Source organism: Hippocampus bargibanti, linkage group LG03 (assembly GCF_051943395.1).
Source record: "Hippocampus bargibanti isolate YZ-2025 linkage group LG03, ASM5194339v1, whole genome shotgun sequence".
Taxonomy (NCBI): Eukaryota; Metazoa; Chordata; class Actinopteri; order Syngnathiformes; family Syngnathidae; genus Hippocampus; species Hippocampus bargibanti.
The window spans coordinates 20,589,625-20,615,362 of NC_142736.1; the positions used below are offsets into that span (position 1 = coordinate 20,589,625).

The 25,738-nt window shown below is 42.4% G+C and overlaps 1 protein-coding gene across 3 annotated transcripts in view; it reads right to left on the reverse strand.

The window, feature by feature from the left end:
- The window catches only part of zfhx3b (zinc finger homeobox 3b), a 181,948-nt gene that overhangs the window by 68,921 nt on the left and 87,289 nt on the right, over window positions 1–25,738 (reverse strand). For all 3 annotated transcript variants that reach the window (XM_088992505.1, XM_088992506.1, XM_088992504.1), the window contains exon 5: window positions 6,330–6,561. In XM_088992505.1, the coding sequence (XP_088848631.1) occupies window positions 6,330–6,561 (232 nt within the window). The remainder of the gene's footprint in view (window positions 1–6,329; window positions 6,562–25,738) is intronic.

A 25,738-nucleotide genomic window follows, 5' to 3' on the forward strand; every position in this document is an offset into this window, starting at 1 on the left:
CATACTCGGCTAACAATGACTGGTGGCCGTCCATGTAGCCGAGCTTCAACCTTCTCCTCCCAGGCCTCTTCAGCTCACAGGGGCAGGGATTTCCTCCCGTGCTGAGAGCCAAGCCGTCACAGCCCAGAGATCAAGAGCCTGCCATCTGTGACTGCGGAAGATTTACAGCAGGAACTAATCCACTGTCAGGCACGTTTGCTTCCTTAATACACACATGTATGCAAACACACATACATATGCTGGATGTCACCAATGAAACATATTTTAGCTTCATGAAATGACACACATTATAAAAAAAAGAAACCCTATCCGCTTCAGTGGGCAACATTAAATTATTTTTAACAGGCTCCAACTCAATGGTTACATTTAATACAGCGTATGGGTTTTCCTGGGCAGACATTACGGTGCAACTGTGTACTGCATCATACTGTGAGGTAATGCATTCAAATATGTTGGCTCTTGTATAGCTATTTTAAATGACTTCTACAACTCGAAAGCACTCTCGGCGTCAAATGTTGGAACGAGCGTCAGAATCAGAATCAGAATCAGAATCAGAATCATCTTTATTGCCAAGTATGTAGAACACACAAGCATTGACCTAAAAAGAAAAAGAAAAGAAAAAAAGAGCCACCACCATTTCAAGGGCCGCACTATGATATGATCAACTACCTATGAATGATATGACAGTCAATCTATTCGGAACAACCTGGCACAATTAAAGCCCCACAAATAGCCATTACATAAAAAATACAGGAAAAAGTGAACTTTGGAAAGAAGTCTTTGTGTGTGCCTAATTAAATGCAGACGAAGTGCATTTCTGCTAATGGTCTATTCTGGCCCAATATGTGCAGTAAGTGTCGTAAAAAGTGGCTTCTCGTCAGGCATCTCTGCACAAAGGGCAGCTGTGCGGCTGGGATCCCACTGAGGCCTCCTTGGTTTCACCCCGAGATAAAGGGTTAAAAGAAGGAAGACAAATGGAGGCGGGGCCACTGAGCGACTTGCCTCAATAGCACATTGCCAGTACAAGTAAGAGTTAAGACAATGTAGGCCTTTTTTCCTGTGTAAGTCTAATTGGAAAGTAGCTCATTTCTGCTGTTTTTGCTCTCCTCAGTCATCCACCATGGAGGGAATATGTGGCACGAAATCCCTGGAGCCTGCATTTCCTGCACCCTCATTGGAAACATTACTATGCAAAGTGGATGGGTGTAAAATACACAAGGCTGGATGTGGGCCCACCTCATTTGAGTCTATCACTCATGGAAATGTCAGAGAGAGGTATCAGTTGACGACCATATATAATTGACTGTTTTCTTACCCCATTGTGTAATCTTGGGCGTTTTTTTTAGGTGGGGTGCTAACAGCAACTAACACTATAACCGCTGTCAGAATCACAAAACAGCAGCAGCAAGCCAGGGAATTGCCATGAAGGTGACCCACAGTTCCAAGGGTAACTTTGTTTTAACGAGCCAGGCAAGGTTCCATTACTTAGCAAGTATGCTTTGACCACAAAAGAGAGCCATGTGTCACAGAAGTACTAATGGAGAGGAAATTAAATATTACACTAAGAGGGAATAAAAGGTTCAGCTGCGTAAAGGGGAGGAGCTACGAGCAGGCCTGTGGCAGTTTATTCGAGATATTACAATGTGGGACCTTGCCACGTAGAATGAAAGTTTACAGTGACAGACATTTAAACCAACTCTGTTTTCACTAGAGTAGTCCCGTACAATTTGCTGTAATCGTTTTGCTGTGTCTATTGCAACATAAATCCTGATCTTGTCAATGCGGCGAAAGCAACACGACTCTAGTTGTGCTGCTATTTCAGTTGACATTGTGGTAGAATCTGTTACAAAAAGTCGATTTATGAGTGCACCCTATTAATAAGCATGGAGCCTGAGACATCAGTTTTTCATCAAAAGTACAGACCACTGCAAAGGTTATTTAGCAAAGGAGGCCTAACTGTGGGTGTGATAGATCATCTGAACATCGTCAAACACGCTCCAAACCTTCAAGGCACACTATAAAGACACGCAAGTCCCGGTGGTGGAGAAACTCCCTTTTGGCAAGCCAATTGGCCGGTGAAAAGGTCACATACAATGAACACTGGGATAGCGTAATTTTAAGACAACATTAGTTTTAGGTACTTAGCAATTTTATATATACTTTAGTGACTGATTTGCAACATCTGAAATCCAATTTTCAACTATCTAAATACAGTAAAGTCTCGTTATATCGATATTCAAGGGAGTCCGAAAAAATATCGATATAACCGGGACTATCGATATATCCGGGATGTCGTGCGTGCATAGAAATAGTATCGATATAACCGGGACTATCGATATATCCGATATCGATATAACGAGACTTTACTGTAGATGACTTGCAGCAATGGCCGCTACACAGGATCTGTAGTGTGAGCCATCACAGGGTCACCAGATATATATAGCAGATATGCATGCCAAGGGAGTTTATAATATTTTATATATTCAATTATGTATTTTTTATTCAGTCAGTTTGAGTAAAATGTTATAGTTTAGTATGATTTGGATATATTTGTTAATTTATTTGTTCAGAGTAATTATTTTATTTTGTAGAGCTTTTTGGTTGTTTATTTTTTGACACCAGTGGTTTTCAATATAGTCACATGTATTTTGAAAGTGAAACAACATTGAACATGATGATTTCAAACAAGTCAGACTAACAATGAGGATTACAGAACTATGGACCATAGCATACTCACCGCTCTGTGCCGGCGGATTCAGCCATTTTCTGATTTTTTTGAATGAATGAATGAACATGTTTACTTTATCAAGGGGAGTGGGGGACAACTTCTAATTTTCCTGGAAAACACATGCTGGTGGTTTCTATTTTCTGCATTTTTCTTTCAACCAATCATTAGCTGATTGTCAGCGTACCAAAAAGTGTTATTTTGACAAAAAACCCTCACTCGACTGAACACAATTCAAGAAGTCGTTTATAATCGCATGTGGTTTGGCTACTTGCTTGTTATATAAGGGTACAATTGTATTTTTCATGGCATGTCCTCGCAGTATCATTACTGTAAGACTATAACTGAAGTGACTGCACCGAAAAGATCCACAGGCAGTTGTGTGTATGTGAGTGTGATATAATCGGTGTACAGGCACAGCAAAGGGCTCCATTAGCCCTAACCTTAGGCTTTCGTCCTAAAATGTGCAATACGCACATCAAACAATGAATAACAAAACGACAAAAAAAAAAAAAAAAAACGGATTGATAAGCACATCCACCAAGAAAAAAATAAAACCGATCTAAGTCCAAACCATGCCTCCACTCTCATCTACACAAAAGAGCCAACCCTTTTAACCTAAATAGCCTTTCCTCTTGCCGTTGCATGTTCACTTGTCCACTGTACTGTAGTCATTAACATATTTGGAGTGCAGTGAGCAGAAAGCTTAATTGTCCGTAATTGCTCAGCTAAATATGTTCTCTAATGATTTGCTTCAGATCTGTGACTGCCTTTTGCGCAATTTCCGGGCCGCTGGCTTCATTATCCCTGCCTCCATGGAACAAAGCGTCTTCATAGTCTGCCCTTTTTTCTTCCATAACACAGACAGTGAGTATGTGTGCGAGGGATGTAATGTCTCCCTCTTGCTGGGACACACAATAGAGCCCCTTTGTAAGGGCACACGAGTTTAAGTGATTAGAAAACCAAATCTGTACAAAGACAGTGTGTTAATTGACCACAGTTCGCTCATCCTAATCAGTCCATAATAAATGAGCAATCTGGGCACTTTGTTTTAGCCAAGCATGTGTGTTTTGTCCACTGATGTCCTTCTCCTTGCCACAACTGCCTCCTGACTTAGTACTGCTTTGAACATCAATGCTCGTGTCTTCTTGTGTCTTCAAGCCACTGTCAGGTGAACTCAGAAATGTGGTTCTAAATACATGCTTGAGGATTCTTTCTAAAAACACTGTCTGAAGACTGAGAAGTATTTTAGCACAACACACTATTTTAGTTTTCCCATCTTTTTTGGGGCTGCATGGCAAAAACAGCCCTATTTAACACACTGGAATCTGGCATTTGACATACATTAAGCACCATTCATTACAACAGTGTTCACCCAGAATATTTGCAACATAAAGTTAGCTATCTAGCTATGCCTACAAGCAGAAAATGCATCGTCCGGACAGGGGAATTTGAAAAGGAACTTTAGAGCACCTCATTGTGAGCAGTGAGTGCTCGCACATCATGGAGAGTAAAAGAAGTCTGTCTTTACAGGCAGAATGCGGACAGAGGCTTCCCGCTGATGTGGCTGATGTAGAGTGCCTCATAGTCACGTCATGGAAAAGCCCCAAGATGACTTGGCGGAATAAGTTCCAGACACGAAAAGATTTAAGTGGGTGTATTTTCGTGGCTCAAACATGCACTTGCTGTATATGCTGGCATGAAGAAGATGCTGACCGAACCGTCTCCGTCCCTCGCTCACCCCTCACACCACTGCTATTCTTATCCACAGTCTCGTCACCTCCCGCATCGATTATTGCAACGCACTTCTCTTCGGTATCAATCAGAAATTTCTCCATAAACTCCAACTCGTCCAAAATTCTTTAGCCCAGATCATCACTAGAACCCCCTCCTTTCACCACATCACCCCTGTCCTCCAGCAACTCCACTGGCTACCTGTTAAACATCGTATCAAATTCAAAATACTTCTGTTTACATTCAAAGCCATCCATAACCTTGCCCCTCCCTATCTTTCTGACCTGCTTCAAATCTCTGTTCCCTCTCGGTCCCTCAGATCCTCATCCTCCCTTCACCTCTATGTGCCCTCTGCCCGTCTCACCACGATGGGATGCAGAGCTTTCAGCCGCTCTGCTCCCAAACTCTGGAATTCTCTTCCACCCAACATCCGTAATATTGACTCCCTCCCTATTTTCAAGGCTCACCTCAAAACCCACTTGTTTAAAATTGCTTTCAATGTATAGTTCGATCTGCTATTTTATTATGTATCATTTTACTTATGGTTTTATTGTTATGTGCTTTGTTTTATTGTTTTTATTGTAAAGTGTCCTTGGGTGTTTTGAAAGGCGCTTGAAATAAAATGTATTATTATTATTATTATTATTATAGTAGCATCAATATTTCCAGGTTATAGAAATGGCATTTCATTGACAGTTCAGCATTAGGCAGCTTTAGCACATTAGGCTAAACAGATTACCTAACCTTAATCCTAACCCAGATATGATTTGACATGGCTTTTATCAAGTTGATTGTTTTAACAATTACATTTTGTAACGGTTGTTAAAAAAACAGTAATTTCTGTGTTGGGTCCCATTTCCAAAAAATGTACTTTATGTTTACAGGTACATTCAATTGATGAATAAATAGATACAAAAACTGTTTTGAATTCAAGTGATTAACTTTTATTTAAAACAGATTCTTATTTTACAGACAGTGTATTGCCGGTGTTCAAATACCTGACATGTTTCGGCGTCTACTTCCGCCTTCGTCAGAGTGTCGCGGATGTTGTTGTGACGCGCCATTTTCAGCTGGTGTTGCTGACCGGTAGGTCACGCCCCCATAGCAACACCAGCTGAAAATGGCGCGACATTCTGACGAAGGCGGAAGTAGATGCTGAAACATGTCAGGTATTTGAACACCGACAATACACTGTCTGTAAGATAAGAATCTGTTTTAAATTAGATATCAAGTAGACAAGATGAACTTAATACAACTGATTAACTTTGATTGTTTTATTTGTAAGGAAAGTCATGGCCTCCTTATTCTTGATCATGTCGAAGTCATTCCATTATGAATATGATTGCACTTTATGTCACTGACCTGATGATGTGTTCATAAAGAGGCACATGCATATGCAGCAAAAATAACAAAATACTTAATAGTCAATCGGTGTTTGTGTGTGACTGATTAACTTGGGGCATTTTTATGCATTCAACTCTGAAGGCCACTTTCCTGTCCCCAGTGCAAAAATGCTAGGTGCACAAAGGCATATTTAAATTTGTTTGACTTGGAAGAATCTGCGAGTTCTGCCTGACACACAACCAATCTCCCCTGAGATGAACTTCACCATACTGTACATTGTGAGCTTGTCTCTCAAGGATTTCAAGTACAAAAGCTGTACCATTGAATCTCATGAATGGCAAACAAGTAAAAACTGCCACAGACACTCCAACATATTGTAGAAAGTCTTCCCAAAGGAGTGCTACTTGGTATAGATGCAAAAGGACAACAAATGTTTAATTTAGGTTTAGTGGGAAGTTGACTCTCACATTTTGTGCACATAGTCAATTTAAAACAGAGATGAAAGACACAACAGAAGATGTCTCACCTGTATCTGAAGAGGGGCATTTGCGAATGGTAAAGATGGAGCTGAGGTCTTCATCGTCCTCAGGCAGGCCCTTCTGCAAGCGCTGCAGCTTCCTGAGGCTCTCGCTGCGCTGGTGCTTCATGGAGCGCACATGCTGGATCAGGTTGAGCTTGGCCTTGGTCGAGTAGTTGCACAGCATGCAGTGGTAGTAGCAGGCATCACCCTCCACCGCATTTTCGTGCTGCTGCAGGTGCTGTGGGAGGAAACGGGGAGAGAGAGAAAGAGAGAGAGAGAGAGAGCAAAGAGAGAAAAAGTGAGAAAGTGGTTCTTGTGGACGGTACTTTTGCTCACACAGTTGGCAAATGAACAAATCAATTCACAATCACAGTCCTGTTGTTTAACATCCAGATCTCTTCCATTTCAGAACAACTGTTTGGACTGTGCACTTTGTCTGCACTGAGTGTCTGTATTAGCACCCTAACAGAACAAGAGAGCCCTGGGCGTAGGGTGGGTGGTGGCGGGGGGCACAAAAGTCTCCCGAATGCAAAAGCGGACAGCAACAGCATCAGCTAGTCTTCAGAAGCCATGAGCTCGGCAGACCAGCAGACGGAAAGAGCATTGATTCCCTTCACTCAACACAAGCCTCCCACCTCCGAAAAGAAAACTCCAAACATCTGCCTGTTTCACGCTCGGGATACTAAATATTGATCAAAGCGAGTTAAATCCCAACTTCATCATGGAGCGCGGCAACGCACGCCTTGAAAGGCAAGAGGGCCACCGGAAAATTCCGCAACAGGAGGACGACCAGCGTAGGACAGTAAATCAGCATTGGTATTGACCAGTCAAACCCATCACTTCCTCCGTGGCTAAACAGAGACACTCGTGCAGGCCTTCAGCCTTCACCCAGCAGTATCAAAATACACCCCAAGTGACACCATAGTACGACAAAGACATGTCACACTAGAGCCTCAAGTCTAATTACCTCCTGCATTGCTCAATCAATGATGCAAGACCGGACCTGGTGTGAGCAAGCCAGTTATTGACCATTATCTTAAAGTATCTCACTGGTTGCTTCTTAAGAGCCCCTCGCTCTGCATGGACACTTGTGCCACATCTGTCATTTGACACCTCAACATCACACTCCGGCGGCATCCAGCTGGGTGTTTGATGTGCCTGCACTCAATGTCAATCAGCAGACGTTTTCCATTTGTTCTGGTTTGACAAGAAGAAATATGCGTTGTAATCTCGATTTAACAGATCCGGAATCAACGGACATCGAATTTAATGGATATAATCAACAGAAACAGTAGTGTCTATTTGGAATTCAAAATGTCCGTCCATAGCGAACAAAGTCCATTAGTTCTGAATCAACCTATGTTGTTTGCTGAAGCAATCAACAGTCGGCCTCAGTCGGCCCATGGTGGCTCATTTTGTACACATGTCTCGTGGACATACATTTTGGCTGAGTAAGTATACAGTTACTATTTGACGCTCGTGTATGGATTCAAATCTAATAGTGTACGACATCCAAATATAACACAGGTGAGAAAATGAAGCACGCTAGTATTGGTAACCAATTGAAATTTTGGAAGTTGGGAGTTGGGTCCTAAGAATGTGGCCGCATGTCAGTGATCAGGACTGTTTTTTTTAACTGTTTATATAGAGATGCCCATTTCACAGTAAGATCAGAGCATTGTCATCAAATGGTGAGTATAGTTTTGATTTGTTTGAATGCTGCTATGCCGATGACCATTTTGTGTTTGGGAGCCTTTTCATAAGCATCTTCATCTTTATCAAGTTCATACAGTTGCTTGTTCTGTAGCCACAAGGGGACACAAGCCAGTGTCTTATTGTGCCGGTCCCAAGCCCGGATAGATACAGAGTGTTGTGTCAGGAAGGGCATCCGATGTAAAAGCTTGGCCAAAACAAACATGCAAATCAAACCTCTGAATATGGAGGACAACCCCTTGAAGGGAAAAGCCGATAGGAAAAGAAGATATAAACTAAGCAGTTTACCATTTATTTTTCTATTCATCTAATTAAAAGAGGCAAAGATTCAAGTTGTACGCTGAGTCTACTTTGCACTGCCAACATTTTCCCCCATTGTTTGCATAAAGCTTGAACCTCTCCACAAGATCATTAATCTCCTGCCTCAGCCTCACATAAAGTCTCTGAAGACATGTCAAAACCAAGCTAGATGTCCTGCACACATTGTCAATGTAATCACATACCATTCAAATCAGATATCAACGAAAAGGGGAAAAGGATAGAGATGAAAATGTCAACCATGGTAAACGTCCTTGACAGGCGTGTGTCACTGTGTCCCACCGTTGGCTTCTTTCTGGTAATATTATAATATTTCCGTGAGGAATTGCAAGACATTGTATTACATTTTTTTGTGTTTCATATTCGTCTTTTTAACAACTAAAATGTGTATTAAGACGCCGCTTCCGGGGAAAAGGAAAAGCTCTTTCTTCAACCTCCTTTTTTTGGAAGCCCCACAGTACAATGTAATAGAGTTATTAGGTGATTGCAGAAGGCCCTGTCTCTGCATGCTCTCTTTTCTCTCCTCATTTTAAGCTATCCATGATGTCATGAATAGGTGGTGGTAGATATTATGAGGACCCCCACTCCCCTCACTTTTCCTCAGTGCACAAATATTGCATCGGAAGTGAGGCGCAGAGAGATTCGTAAGAGACAACACCAAATCCATCAACGCGAACCGCTCTTAGTCCTAGCAGATGTCCTGAATTAAAACAAATTTTCACTGCAAATGACTCACAGACCTAGACATCTATGTGAAGTCAAGTTGGATAAGAAAAAAATGACAGCACCTGACTAAAACTTCAAAGCTCGTCTCAGGAGGTAGGGGAAAAATGCTGGGAGTTTTATAGTTTCCCATAAAAAGCCCGGGGTTTATATAGGAGTAAACCTGAGACCGGCTGCTCCAGCGTGAGCCATAATTCACCTGTAGACTGACTGGCGAGGACCGTGGCCTCAACAGAGCTAAGAGTGGCTTGTTCCAGTGCCTGTAGCTCAGTCTATAACATCAAACAATTGTACCTGTAAAGCAGCCCTTGCACCACCTCTGCTCCTGCCGTGACCCTGGGCAGCTGGGTGCGGCTCAGAGTCAGTCAACACGGTTGAAGCTCAACCAGCAGGATGGTTGTCAGCTCGCACTCACTTACAGTCTATAACCACTAAGTTGACATGATAGCATAAAACACATATCAGTAAATGCTCCGAGATTGTATTTCACAGGGGGGGGGGGGATACAGTAAACAGAATTGGCCCCATCTCCGCCACTATTTCACATGTGCACACTAACATAATGCATAAGACAGACAGAACTGTGTCTGTTTCCTATGAATCTGCAATGAAGCCGCTTGTTGATAAATCACCTACAACTGGGAGTGCAGGAATTTACCAGCTTAATGAAAAAGTCATGTTAAGCTGGAAGGAGTTGTTCTGCATGGCTCTGGGTTTTCTAATCACCCTATGGAGGCCTCAGGAGACGGGGTGCTGTGGAGCAAATTGCAGCGGGGGAGGTTTGCCATGACAGGGGCATGGATCCAATAAGTGTAACGGCCTCAAATGCATTCAGCACAAGTTCTGGGGTGTGCTGTATGTTAACATTGTCATCATTAACCATTGGAAGTCTGATCTTCCAAAAAAAAAAAAAAAAAAAAAACGCTTCGTTTGTGAGTACTGGATTTTCTGGACATTATGACGTACCAGATTATAAAGTGCACCTTCAACGAACGACATATTTCTATGTATAAGCGCACCGGATTAAAGGCACATGGTCAGCTTTTGAAGAAATTGAAGGCCTTTAGGTGTGCCTTATAGTGCGGAAAATATGGTAGTCAAGGTCAAGAAATGACTAATATGACAAAAAAACAATGCAAAGCTTCGGGATGCTGAACTGGAGAAATAAACAACTCTAAAATGTAATTTAAAGCAGATGCTTTACTTACAGACAGTGTAGGTGTTCAAATACCTGACATGTTTCGGCGTATACTTCCGCCTTCGTCGAAGTATACGACGAAGGCGGAAGTATATGCCGAAACATGTCAGGTATTTGAACACCTACACTCTCTGTAAGTAAAGCATCTGCTTTAAATTAGATATCAAGTAGACAGGATGAACTTAGTACAACGAACTCTAAAATGTGTTTGAAAAGTCATTCACCAAATTACAAGATAAGAAAGACAAGGATGTTTAGGGGAGGGGGATCTGTACATTTTCTTCTATGTTCATAAATTGAAGAAATACAGAAGGACAACATATTGTCAACGAGTTACAGTATATAGTCAGTCAGTGTGAATTGACTGAACATAGTCAATAGTCTGCCTGCCTTGCATATCTTTCTGGTTGTATTCATTAACTTACCCCAACATATATTTTTAAATTTAAAAAGGCCAATTAATCAGAGCAATTTTATCCTGCCAAATATCGGATCCGGCATCAGCTTGACAAAATTTATGTGTACATGGCCCTAACATGTATACATTTAAATGTGGAATCTATCAGCCTGTAAAATCAAAGACAGATTGTCCAGGGGTGGTGCTCCTTCCCTCTCTCTGCGGAGGCAGTTGCTCTGTGCTTTTTCAGGTAAAGTGAGAAAGAGATGGGCACCACCCCATCCTCTGACTCACAACTCCACAGTGCACCTTGCCCTTTGAGTGGGCACCCAACGCCTGCATCAGTTTCACCACCCACCAAGGGCACGGCATACATCTACATTTCTATCCACTTAAACATGCAAGTAAAAGTGCACCTTTAACACAAAACTGTGTGGTTGGTGAGAGTCGGACTCACGTAAAATTGAGGTGGGTATTACAGGAAGGGTGGATGGGAGACGCAGAGACGATAATTCCGGTGAATAGCTCCCAATGGAGCTTTATAATACAGCACGCGCACACAGACACAAATAAAAGTATAGACAAAAAGCACAACACATATAAACACACATGCACAGACAGACTTGTGCACGTACGCAAAACCACAAGCCATTAAGTCCAGACCCTAATTTCTACCATTACATTTGGCAGCACTGTTAATACAAAATTAATGCATTAAAACAGATGGCTATCTGTGAGCTAAATAGCTATCAATTCGAAGGGAGCTGCCAAACCTCTCCCTCTTAGAGAGCCAGGGAGACTCGGCTTTAAAATTGCTTTCCTCTTCTCCCCCCAACCAAAATGTTTTGTCATTAAAATTATAGCATAGCTTAGAATCCGGACACTTGGAAGACCTAAGATCTCTTCATTAAAATTCAACCACTAATGGTTACAGTTTACCCATGTAGAAAATTTATTTCACACTGTTAGGATAAAATCTTCCCAATGGGGCGAAAAGTTAAAAAAAATGTGGTTGAAGTCTTTTTGTCGGACAAACCCATTTGGGGGTGTATTTTGTGGCTTCCTGTTACATCCAAAAGTAGAAAGTGCTTTCACAATTGGTGCCGAGTTACAAAGGGTGCTAAATCAGGATTATTTATCTGTTATAATGATGGTGATGATGAATGTTAGGAGGAAAAAAACCCTCAAGGCTGAAAATATGGTTGTGGCACGCAGTGACTGCAATTGTACACTGAATGTGACTCTGGGATTCCCCTGGAATAAAAAAAAATCTTTAGCCAAGCAAAGAAGAGCATAGGTTGGCCTGGGAGACCCGGGTGTGCCAGCAGCTCGAAGCAACAGCTCAGAACTGCACAGGCCGCCCTTATGACTTCCAAGTGTGGTGGCTGCTTTGACTTTGGCCCAGCAAGCTGCAACATGCCTCAAAGATAGCTTGTGGAGTATTGCAGTCCTTGAATTGGCAACATAAACCCTCCTGTATCTCATTGTGACTCTTCTTTTACTTCCCCTTATGCGTGTTATCCCTCCACCATATACTGATTCACTTTCAAAAAAGTGTTTCCTTTACTTTTTTCGACATGATCCATCACTACCAGGGAATAAAAACAAGCTGTATATTTATCTTGGGGCACAGAGAGAGAAACAAAATGGACCTGTGTGCAGAGAGCTCAAGATGGATGTCTTTGGGTGTCCTTAGAGAGGATGCCTTAACGCAAAGCCTTGAAACAAAGTCTGAAGGGAGGACAGGTGGGGGGCGGGGCAGAAGTGTGGGGGTGAAAGACACTTCCAGACAAAGCAGTTCGCTGTGGTCTGTGCTCTCCACTGTTACTTATGTTCACAGTAAATAAAATAATATTCATTGAATTTTGTTCGAATGAGTGAGATCGTTGGGAAGTAAACAATGGGATCATAATTGTAGAAAGAAACAAAGATTTATCCGGGGCTATTGATATGTCTTTATGCTCATGTATACATGAGTGTAGGATATCTATGGTGTGTTATAGCTTAAGGGAAGAACACCCCCCTTTCCTGCTGTCTCCGAAACACACATTTTCAGGAAAGTAAAAACAGCATCTTATTTGAGTTACAGAACACGGCATTGCTCACCGCAATCATATACGGTTGCACACAAACAGGTAAATAAAATATTGCTCAAGTGTGTATTTACTAAGTTTAAAAACCCAAAAGAAGACATTGCCTGTTGTTTAAAAATATAGGATGGCCAATAAATATTCAAGAATAGTGGCTATGTCATCTTGTCAAAAGCTTTTTGTCAAATGATCCTAAAGCCGTCTGTGTGTTCCCATAAATTAAAAAATGAGCTGGTTTCACATTCTAAAAAGTGGAAATGAATTGACACATAAATGTACCATCATGACTGGCCAGATACTTTGGAAGCTAAGCTTTTCCATGAGCACTCTGAAAACGAGCTGACATTGACCCTGAGTGCGAAAAGATGGCTCTCAATCACATGATCAATGTGTCCACATAATTCATTAGCTAGTCGCGAGTCTATGTCGTTGGGAGGCTGGGAAGGGGATAAGCATGCATGTGGCGATGAGATCAATGCCCCTGTGTGGTGATAACGAGCCGGAACCTATGCCCACAGGAACCTCATGACGCCATCCAGGGTCTCGCTCATTAGGAACATTTGGGTAAGCATGGCCATCTATATATATAGTGCACTTGTAATGGGATCCAGATAAACATATTTTGCCACTTCTTAATGGGCCGGACCTTTTTTTTTAACCAAAACACTGACAACACTCCAGAAAATAAATGATCTCAACCCCCAAAATTAAATTGAGATAAAAATAAAAACAAGCAACTTGTCCGCACACTGTTGCCTTTCTTCGAACGTAGCTAATGAACAAATTAAGCCCCCCTATGCTTTTTATTCAATCTGTGTGAGCATGAGCTTGCCAAAACTGTAGTACAATGTGCCTGCTTGCAGGGAGTAAGAGCAGGGTGGAGCCATTGGGGGAACCCAAACAAGAGTTACCGACAGCTGACTAAGTACTGGCATGGTTCCATCTGGAAGCTGAAAGGAACAAATCAGGTCTTGCCCGGGTCCATTGCTCTGTTCCCAACTATTCTTAAACAACATCCTTCAATTCAGGAGGGTTGCTGAGCTAATTAATGGCATGGCTTAAATGCAGTGACGGGCGGTGAGGTTCATGGCTGGTGAGGCACTGATGTCATCACAATCAGATTTACAAACATGAACTCTACAGAGCAGCTTATTCACCATTTGATTGACAACAGTTAACATGTTTGTTTTAAAATGTCATGTCAGCATTCTTTATATAAACTGTAGCATAGAAAAAAAGAATAAAAAAACGTGATTATCGTGTTACCTTTACTAATAAATGCGCCGCTCCTTCTGAAGAAAGGCATTGATAACCTCTTTGTAGAAGCCTTCCTTATCCTTCTTCAGTTTTAAAAGTCTCTCTATTTCTTTCAATTTAGATATGTAATCCTCCATTCTGAAAATAAGGCCAACCAACACGAAAAAATGACTGGATGGTTGCACTTATCTTGTTCACTGTTTACTGTAGCTTGGTCTCGCTAATTCTATTATTGTGCAGCCAAGGAGATGCAAGAAGAATCTGTAATCACCAGCGCCCCCTGTCATGAGGCAGGAGAACTATGTGCCTCACCTACGCACACCGTTTTGATCAAAATAAAATAAAATAAACACTGTAGTACAGTCGATGAGAAGGTTTCTTCAGCCGTCATCTGTACAAATTTGAAGGTTTCGGACGTTTCGCCTCCTATCCAAGAGGCTTCGTCAGCGAACTAAAGTCTGACTGGTCATATCGGCCCTATTTATATATCCCTAATGTCCAGCCATGGCGGCGCCGGACACAGCTATGATAGGTCCCTACTCTCAGGTTGGGGGGAGCAGAGGACCACTCCCTGTGGCCCCACTGATTGTTCCTACATTCCTGACTAACGACTGGCCCATTTCCCCCACTCCCACCGGTATCACCTCATCAGCATTACGAATGTTGCCTAACCTGTTTTGCCTAAGCAGGCTATTGTAAGAACGATCCAAATTGAACCTCACCCCACCAGACCGGTTTAATGAAGGATTTTGTTGTTTTATAAGATTCGCTTCTTTTACCCCCCTTTCAAACCATCAATGTTCTTTCGCTAAGATTTTAACCTCATTGTCGTCAAATGAGTGGTTGCTAGCTTTTAGGTGCAAATGTACTGCTCCCCCCAACCTGAGAGTAGGGACCTATCATAGCCGTGTCCGGCGCCGTCATGGCTGGACATTAGTGATATATAAATAGGGCCGATACGACCAGTCAGACTTTAGTTCGCTGACGAAGCCTCTTGGATAGGAGGCGAAACGTCCGAAACCTTCAAATTTGTACAAATGACGGCTGAAGAAACCTTCTCATCGATGGACCACTCCTGTACGACTGAGAGCTTACACAGACGTACTGTAGTACAGTGTTTATAATGTACAGTGACTCTACATGATATACACCAGCTAAAGTGTATACATTTTGTTCATATACTAAAAGTTTTGGAACACTATAATAGCGATATGCAGATGGACAGCAATGCGGTCTCACTGCAGAGCAAGCCAGCACAGTTAGCATAGTCATTGCACAATCAATGGTGAGGCTCAGCCGGCTGCTGCCTCACCGCTCGTCTCTACTTAGTATTTGAACGGTATATGTGAAAATTCAGCGATTTTGAAAAAACATCCAAAAGTGGTTACGTTAAATGGAAACGAACTTTAAAGTACAAATCACTAAATGAATATAACTGCTTAATTTATTTTTTCATTTGACAGGTGAGGCACTGCCTCACCTGCCCTGCCTCCCCTGACTGCACGTCACTGCTTAAATGATCCAAATAAGGTTCTGGAAAATATTACTTGACTGCCACAATGAATGTTGAGATCGGGAAGGGCGTCCAGAAAAAAATATCAAACACGATAGCTTCATTGAGAATTACATGGAAAGAGGAGCAAGAAACCCAGTTGGTGAAAACATTGAGAAAATGAGTAGACCCAAAAACCATTCATTTTACAGAGCCTTTATTCTGGCTAGAAAGTTTGGGCCAGCAAAAACAATTTGAATACAAGTGACATTTAGCACATAAGTGCTGTCGTTACAGTTCAAGAGAATGTTTGTCATGATTACGACCCAAATTAGGCCTGCCTGGAGGCAAACAAATATACAAATCTAACAGAATTATTTACCGCATGCTTGATGAAAACAGACATACATGTCAAAACATTGTACATTGTCACCTCAACAGATTACTTTAGTCTCCTTCGAGTATCTAAAGCAGGAGTGTTCAAAGTCGGTCTTCAAGGGCCATGGCCATGCCTGTTTTTCAGCTCTTCAAGGAGCAACACACTTGATTCAAATAATCTGGATCATTCAAATGCTGATTCAGGACTGGTTGATGAGCTGATCATGTGAATCAGGTGTGTTTCAGCAGGATATCTGGCAGGACAGCGGTCCTCCAGGCCCGGAGCTGGACATGCCTGCTCTAAAGTAAAATTAACGGTCCTCCTTGATTTGTTTCACCACAGAGAAGACTGTTGTTGATCACAGCCCGGACTGATTTGTTCTTGCGATAAAATTGTACGTTAAAAAATAATATTTAAAATAGTGAAAAAATAAGTAGTTGTCCCCACTTTCTAATGCAGGGGGTGTGTCCAATGAATGTGCTGAGACTTCTAACTGCCAACTTTCAAATACCACTAATGTTAACTGAAAAAAGATGCTACCTGGTCTCTCGTCATTGTGGTGTGAGTCATATAAACCAGTCTGGAAAATATATCAAAATAAAATGGAGTGAACTCAGTCTGCTGGCCTCACATATTTTTTAATGTTCTTTTTCCAATACGTGCATGCTATTTTTGGATGAATAATCACTAGAGCCCGGTCGTATTTCGCCATCGACATTGTTGTTCAAGAATAAATACAAGAATGTTTTTAATGACCGCAGAGGCTGGATGCCGTGACCAGACGATGGTTGCCGTGACCAGACGCAAACCCACACCTTTATTATTCAGATTTCTCACCAAAAAGTAACTTATTTAAGGGCATCTTTCCAGGAACAAAAAATGGCAGGCAGTTTGTAGCTGGGAGAAAAAAAGTTTGATGTAAACAAAGTGCAGTAATGTAGTGATTTCATCAACTAGTAAATCTGGAATCGAAGGGATGTTGGATTAAGGCACAAGCAAGCACCACCTGCAATGATTAATGCAGTCAATGTGAATTAAATGCAGAGCAGGAACATTACCCAACACAATTAGTTTGGACTAATAAACATCACACGGGCATGAATGCAGATTCATTGCTATACGTTCCTCGGCCAATCAACAAAACTAAATGACAAGGATTGTCCTAATCTGGATATGCAAGTGAAGACGTCTCCGTGTTGAACACCTCCTTTATTTCATGCGTTAGCATGACCCAAAAAGCCCTCCGGGAGGCTAGAAGCCATAATTACGAATTGGCCCAGGCTCTTTGATTTGTAGCAGCTTGTATTAGCTAAGCTCGTATTCTCTGTTTTTGCAAACATAACAGTAAAAAGGAGACACAGAATACCTCCTCCTCGGGCCCATATTATGTAGCTTTCACCCCTGGTGTCCTTGGTTTGGCAGTGTAAATATTTTATTACCACTTAATTGGTTGTTGCTTCAGGTTACGTAATAAGGCTGTGGTAGCTGCAACGCTGATGTTTTTCTAACTATCCCCTATCACGTTTTTATTAAATTCACAGCAAAGTGTTAAGAGGAGACCGAGTGCAAGCTGGCGACACAGGGCTTTAATAAGAACAGCAATTATGTGTTCAGATAATGTCAATGTTTGACATTCGTCTTATGCGGCAATCTTTATTAGTAGCACTGCCATGACAAAAGCAACATGAGGTGCCTCCCCTTAAAATGAAAATTAATGAGTGGGGTTGAGTGTAGGTGAAACATAGAGTGGGTCTATATGTGGGCTTATTTGCATGGAGCGTCAAGTGCTCGGTTGGAGTGAAAACGGCAGCTGAGGGTTCTTCACACCATTCGTACACCAAACACCCACCAGCTCGACCGGTCAGCACTCCTCCACCGGGAAAACACAAAGCTGCTACTTTGAGGAGTGCAGAGCTCACAGTGCACAAATGTAGGGCCATTTAAAGTTACAGTTATAAAATGAAACACTACTTTAAGGAGCCATCTCCTCAGAGTGCCATCGTGGTCAGTCTGCATTACTGAACATTCGTAAAGTTTATAAATGTTATTTTTGTCATGTTAGCCATTGATATTCATCCAGGGCTGGTTCCTCAATCCATTCGGATTGTATGGCTGTAGATGACAACTCAAAATGAGACAGTCGTTCACAACTAGTATAGAATAATAGCAGAAGTATTGCTGCAAAACAATACAGTTCCAACTTTATAGTTAAATTGTTGTAAATGCCGCTTACTTTGTGGGGTAGGAAAAAAATATATACCACTGTTTGCAGAACACATAAGCATCAATTATCTATATCACTCATCCTGTGAGGGTCACGAGGAAGCTATCCCAGGTGAAAGCAGTTGAGCAGATGGTGACCATCACAGGGCTGATTCTCAAGTCAGAAAACTGCTTACACACACACATTTGACTTCAATGAACCTCATACGTATGGTTTTGCAATGCGGGAGAAACTCAGTGTCCAAGTAGCTAAATGCACATGAAAACATATAGGTCACACACAAGACTGTTACTCCAAACCATTGCAGTAAGTAGGGCAACAATTATTTGCCACAATGTCAGCCCAATGTAGGATTCAATCTCTTTTTTTCCTGTTTACAAAGTCACCTACTGACCTTCACCCACAGGGAGAAAAATGCAGTTGTGTTGACAAATTATTTTCTAAAATGTCCCATCCCTTTTATCCCATGAGTATAAGCCACTCTGTCACAAATACGAATGGGTCTTGTGTCTGAAAACGCACATTTGCAATATGTTGAGTGTGCTCATTAGCCAAAGGGGGAAAAACACTATAATTTCACTTTCCATAAGGAAGAAACAGAAGTGCTCATTGATCAGGGGGATCAATGGAGGATCAATAAACTAAACCCTCATCATTCCCAGAGCAGTATAATTGCTGCTGAGATGTAGTTGTCATCACTAAAAAATCAAAGACACCCAACTAATTGGAGATGGCCGTTTGCTTTCGGTCACGCAAAGACACACCTCAAAGCCCCACTAAAGAATTATGAAGGCTGTTGTGAACGTGAGCGAGGCTGGCGCCATTACACTGATGGACTTAATCAAGTGCATATATAAGGAAAGCCTCGAGATTCACACAGATGGGGATTTTTCAAATTCGAGAACATTGCTTCTCTGGAGCAATTCCACACAAAGATAGAACATCAGGTATTTAACAGTTGTATGCGGTCTGCTACAATTGTTTCAATACAAAGCACCAATCACATTAAGAATCTGATTCCATCGTCTCTCGATAAAAAAAGGCCAAGGCAGAAATGTCACAAAAATGAATAAGAACAGACACTGACGGATTTACGGTGACATTTCCAGAATGTTTCTGAGGAGAACTGGAAGCGGGAGCATTGTAAGACGTCTCAGCAAAAATTAGTGTTGGAAAATATTTCTTGGCTGCTGGGGAACCCACGTTTAAAAATAAGCGGCATCGGGTAGGCCATAGTTTGTGTTATTTACTGCTCCTTCCTGGTTCTCAGTCTGGGTGAGTCTTTGGCTATACAGTATTCCGGTGACGTTATACTCAGTGGTTTCAAATGATTCGGTATCTGTCTGTCTGTCTGTCTGTCTGTCTGTCTGTCTGTCTGTCTCTCTCTCTCTCTCTCTCTCTCTCTCTCTCTCTCTCTCTCTCTCTCTCTCTCTCTCTCTCTCTCTCTCTATATATATATATATATATATATATATATATATATATATATATATATATATATATATATATATATATATATATATATACATATATACACTGGATTGTACACATACACCTGTATTTAAAGAGGAGAATAGTCAAGCAAAGAGAGGTGTGTGCCTGACAGAATGCAGAACATTTGAGAGACATTTTACAGGCTAGCATCACACCCGACCAAACAACACATGAACTGCTTGAAAAAGCCTTCAAAGTGTGGTTCAAACACGACCACTTTGCCCCTTCCTGTTTATTGATTACACCACACTCCTGTTGGGTAATTGTGCAGTAAATCAAGCATGGTGAGCACTAATCTCAACCCGAGAGGAAAGTGTTAAAGGTAAAACCTGCTGAAAAGTACATAATGATGGTGCAGAGTTGAAGCCAGGAGAGAGGCTATGCCCCTCCCTCTCCCATTTCTCTCACTCACTGGCTGCCTGTACAACCAAAGGCAGAAAGTAGCGTGCTTGGCAAGGGGAGCAATGGGAAGAGTATACAGTTTCTAACCACCTCGCACTCTCTCACTTACTCTTCCAGTCCCTGTCAGTGCATTCCCAACCAAAGCGCCGGGGGCGCCATGCTTGTAAAGAAACCACAGCCTTTTTAAGGGCTTCTTGTATTTACAAAGGGAGGCATGTTGGAATCAAAGGCATTACCACATGACACAACACATTAAACAGTTGGCAGATTGAGAATTTATAGACTACAAAGATAGCAAAGTGGGTAAACAGGAGTAATCACATTGTTGGAGGAGTTAAACTTACCTAAAGAGAGTAAGTAGTAATGGAGCAGCCCTAAGCTTTGCCTTCCCGCAGACCATACGGTTTACGCTGTACTCCAGGTGGAGACAGCTATCATTTTCCCATGAACTTCCTGTTTCTCTCGTCTCCCCACCCCTTTCCCTCGCTACTCTCTCACTCACAGCTGCACAACTTGATTCTCTGTGCCAGGTTTGAAGAAATACAAAGCTCTGCCTTTCACCCATCTTCTGGAATAGCTCACAAGCTGCATTTAAGAGTCCACCACTCGCTCACTCCCCCTTCCACTGTGAGCCCCCCAAGTTGCCGCTCGCCCTAATCTCGCCTCAGTTTTCACTTCGCCTTTATCAGCAGTGACCTAAAAATACATGACAAATGGAATATGATATTTTAAAGTCTTATCTATGTTCTTACGGTGAGAGTAATAGGGTAGTTAATCCTGCGGATCCTGCTCGGATTGATTAATCAGCACATGCGGACAATCAAATAAATGAATAATATTCCTCGGTCCTGTGGTCGGACATTAACCCACGAAACAGTCAGTAATAATTCAGTAACCTTTCGCAGACCACAGGCTGAAGCTAGTCAACCTCACTCAGCATCAGCCTTCTGATGTTGAGCAGGACTTTGAACTCTCCACACACAAACTGAGACACGGCTGCGTGAAAACAATCTGCAGTCTACGCTCACCCCAATCCTCCAATGGTGTCTCCCTGTCCGATTAGATTTACGCATCATAAACAATACAAATAGGAAGAACCAAGCTTGGCTTATTTGGCGAAGGTTACACAGTGAGATCTTGTGGTTTCAAAAAATACAGGATATACATAACATCTCTACAGTGGACCCCAACTCGACAGCATGAGATCCGTCATGGCCCCATTGTATCGCAGATTTTCATTTCTTATGCTTTTTTTCATGCAAGTCTATATTCAGAATTGCATGCATTCAGTGTAGCACCCCCCCCCCCCCCCCCCGCCCCCAACCATTACCAAGGTGACTCTTCCTCCCACAGAGGTCAGCGAGCAGCCTTCTTCATCATGCTCCACTCTTGGAGCTGTTATTAATCAAGGAGAAGGCCAGATGAAGAAGAGAGTACCTTTTGGCACCAGGATAAATTTGATGGGGGGGGGGGGGTATACATGGTAAATCCATGTATATTTATCTAAAACGTCTTTGTGTACACTGCACTATTTGGACATATGATGTTACACAAGAGCCATCGGATGCGTCAGATAAACATGCAGGGATTCACCCCCTTCCTAAATCCTTATAACTGCTATACAGGAGACTTGGCCTTTGTGTTGCGACTGACCAGCTGGCTGCCAGAATCACCATGTGCAGCTGTCCACTGTGACAAATCCAAGCACACCACCAATGGTACACAGTGACTCCTTCTCATAACACTGCCTTTATATGACAATGCCAGAAAAACTCACCTCATAAGTTGTTGACCTCTGACAGAAGTCACAATTGGAATCAAAATCCCAAACGCTAACCTTGCACTCAAATTTGGACTGGCAAATAGGCCTTGTGATCTATAGTTTTGTCATTAATAAGACCCCAAAAAAGGGCTTGTCTTAACATCACCGCTCACTTTCATCTCTTCTCTTGTTCAACTGTTTATAAATCAGCAGCACAAATATTTATGTGCTGAATGAGGAAAATGGCCTGTCTGGGTTCTGTCTCTGCTCGCCTTCCCTCCCTTCCGTCTTCTCATGCACGAGTCCAGTACAGACGCAATATGTCAAGCCTGCAGGTTTCATGAATCTTATCTGCTCTGTCACATGTTATTGTGTGGTTACGGAAAACGCTGATGGACCACAGAGAGTTTAGGAAAATGTTACAAAGCAACATCAAATATGTGCACATACTGTCCTGTCAAAATTGATAAGATTACTTGTAATAGTGGGATATTTGAAGAAAGTTCAATATGCAGTAGGGAATTTCTGGACATTCTTACAGCATGTCAAAACAACAACAGTGTTCATTCTAAAATGCTTTTGACATTTAGTCAACAAAAGCACCTAAAAACGCTGTGTAAATGCCTGTGTAGCACTCATACACACTCATTAAGGCCCATAACTAATGTAACACCATCAGTAGACAATCTTACAAAGAAATAAAATGAAAAAAAATAGCAATGTTCAATACATTCCATGGCCTCCACTTCCCTTTCAGCTCACCTATCTGCTTGTGACAAGAGAACACACAATGAGAGAGGCCTAGAGATCCTGGATCCATGCTGTGTAATTGCTCCCCTTAGTCCTGACCTCTGATCCAGATCTCTGTGATACACACCATATCTCTTAAATTGGGAAGTGGGCAAATATTCTTCTAATGACCACACAACTACAATCCTAGATGAAAACAGAGAGGAGGGTAGAATCAATATTTCTTTTTGCTGCCCTTCACTGCCTTTATTAGTTTTTTTTAATCTAATAGTTGGCTTCCAAAATTGTGGTGGAGTGCTGAGCAGGGTGGAGTGTCTATTTATAAGCTGACAAGGCAGTGGCCTTCCGTGAGATGCATTAACGAGGAGATAACCAAGCAACACTCTGAGGGAAATATCTTTTAAACTACCTCTTGACTGCCTTTCGATGTACACATTGTTTGTTGAGCTGCCATAAAAAAGCAACCTTAAGCTAAACTGTGCAGAGTGTTGATCTTGCAAGCTATACTCCAGATAATAAAAAAAAAGATACGTTGGTTCAAAACAGAATAGCATTTGGCCATGATGCACCTTCGGTGCACAACAACAAAGACTATGTTAATGCAAAGCTACATGTGTTTTTGCCTACTGTACAGCCAGACAGCATCAAAAGTGTGTGTTTTCTGCGGGCAGGGGTGGGTGGGGTACGTGGTGATAGTGGTGAACTGGCTTGTCGATCGATGCAGTGATTGGGAGTTAATGGCTTTTCCTGTTCTGCCTTGGTAACCCTGGCCTGATGGCTGTTGCATGTGATCAGGGATGGCAGATGGTGTTTGATTTTCATATATAAACCTCTGACTTTGTGGAGATGGCTTCATCATGTTTAATGATTTAAAAGTTAAGTTCAAAACTTGGCGGAGTCCATCGCAGGAAACCATTAGACCTTCCAGATGTGAGCAGTCTTTCATACATCCAAGCATATATGGTCTTCCAAATACAAGATTGTCAAATGACTTCGCTGTCAGGTAGAAACCTGACACTTTCAACATCGTTCCTCGTTGAAGTTGTTAATTGTGATATCATTTCATTCTCGACCAGCGTGGACCAACAATAACACACATAGTTCGATGTATTTTCTGATCCTCCTTAGCCGCATGAGGTTTCACAGGGGGTGCTGGAGCTGGGGCAATGCGCGATGTATATCCTGAACCGGTTGCTAGCCAATCGCAGAACAGAGATGGAAAAAAACATCCCCACTCAAAACTCCACCCAGTGACAATGAGAGTGCCCGGAGAAAACCCACGCAGGCCTGGGGAGAATATGCAAACACCACACGAGATGGTTGGAGCTGAAATTGAACCCGGTACCTCTGCACTGAGGTTGACGTGCTAACCACTCAAACACTGGACTGGTATTCAAAACACCTACCCAAAAATATGTTCAGCTAATTATTTAATAAAGTGTTGCTGTAAATGGTTGGACAGGTCACCAGTTGTCCACATCACGCACTTGACCAAGCTAGACAGAAGACGAATAATTCACAATCGGCAAATCAGAGTGCTGACCAATGTTCCCTCTAATTTTTCAAGCTCCCTGAGCACACTGAGGACCACTGTGAGCAACATCAGATCTCGGTCCAGAAAAGCGCAGTACTGGGAACAGCACGGATACTGCGCAGAACCCTCAAGCTTCCTGGAGGACCCGAGCTAAAATGGGGGAGAGACACCACCCATGGGGGGTGAGAAGATAATTTTATACACATACATATGCAGTGAGATGTTGGCTTACGAACTCAATTGGTTCCCAGACAGAGTGTGTAAGGCGAAAAGTGTGTATCCCCCCAAAAGAATTCCCGTAGGAAACCATTAAAATGAGAATAATCCGTTCCCAGGTCTCCATAAAATATAATTTTCAACTAAATAAGCCTTAAACCTACACACAACATACCTTATTCTATGTATAATAAATGTGCTATTGTATTGTAATGAAAGTAATATACTGCACTATATAATAAAGTCACTTTATTTACATTTATGATGGTCGTTGATGGGTCTTAATTGACACATGTTGCTTTCTGACTTGTAAGATCTTACGAAACTGACGCATCACATTATCATTCATCATGTTGATGATTTTCATAGCCTTTTGTGGATGGAACTGTTCAATAAAAGCCTGCACATCAACTCCTGAACGGCCTGCTTCTGCTTGTCCTCGCGAAGGCAAATCAAATCATCTGTGTTGAGGACCTCATTATGGTCAGCAACAAGCTCCTCGATGTCATCTGCATCCACTTCGAGTCCCATAGGTGCCGGCAGAGATTTTATTACAACAAAAGGCGCGTGTCCGATGATTCCACGGACCCGGAATAAAACGCGACAAAAGGAGGCAGGCGGGGGGGGGGGGGGGGGGGGGGGGGGGGGGGTCTGTCCAGCCTGTCAAGCTAGGCAAAATAAAATGGCACACTCGCGATCCCGGAAAGCAACAAACTTACGCGATCGCGGCTAAAAATCACCTCGGGCAAAGCAAAGACACAAGACACAGCGAGGCGCAAAGCGTCGTAATCATGTCACTGGTGAGATGACAGCGACTCGTTGAAATGTCCTAGTATTGGTGATTAGGGGATCAACAGGCACACCTCGTTCATGTTTCTCAATGATCTTCTTCTCCTCGAGTGTAATTTTGTTTTGAGTCTTATTCGGCTGGCGGAGGTCGGGAGCAGCAGCCAGCTGTCAACTCGCACGTGACAATTTCGGTGTCATTAGTCACGTGAAAGCATCGACTAAATAATGCCTTTATGTAAAGCTTTTAGGCGAAGGATGGTAGCAATGGTGGACGGTACCGGGCTCTTTATTTGTAGAATGGTCGTCGAAAGTTACTCTCAGGGAAGTGACACACAGCGTGAGAGATGTGTCAGGCTGAGATTCACATGACGGCCGCGGTGTGCACATGTGACGCCACAAACGCACACCTCGTTCGTGTTTCTCAATGATCTCCTTCTTCTCCTCGACTGTTATTTTGTTTTGTGTCTTCTTCGGCTGAACACGAGCCTGTGGTGGCATCATTTTAGGTCCCATAACGGCAAAAGTATCGTTGAAGATGATCGACGTGTGCACTCAGACTGCTGTTCGGTCGTGTGCTTTTGTGTTCTTCCACCGAAGATTACACCAGCCGTGGTGGGGGGTGTGTATCGTGAAAATAGTGCATATGCCAAGGTTTAATTTTCACAAATGTAACGTTC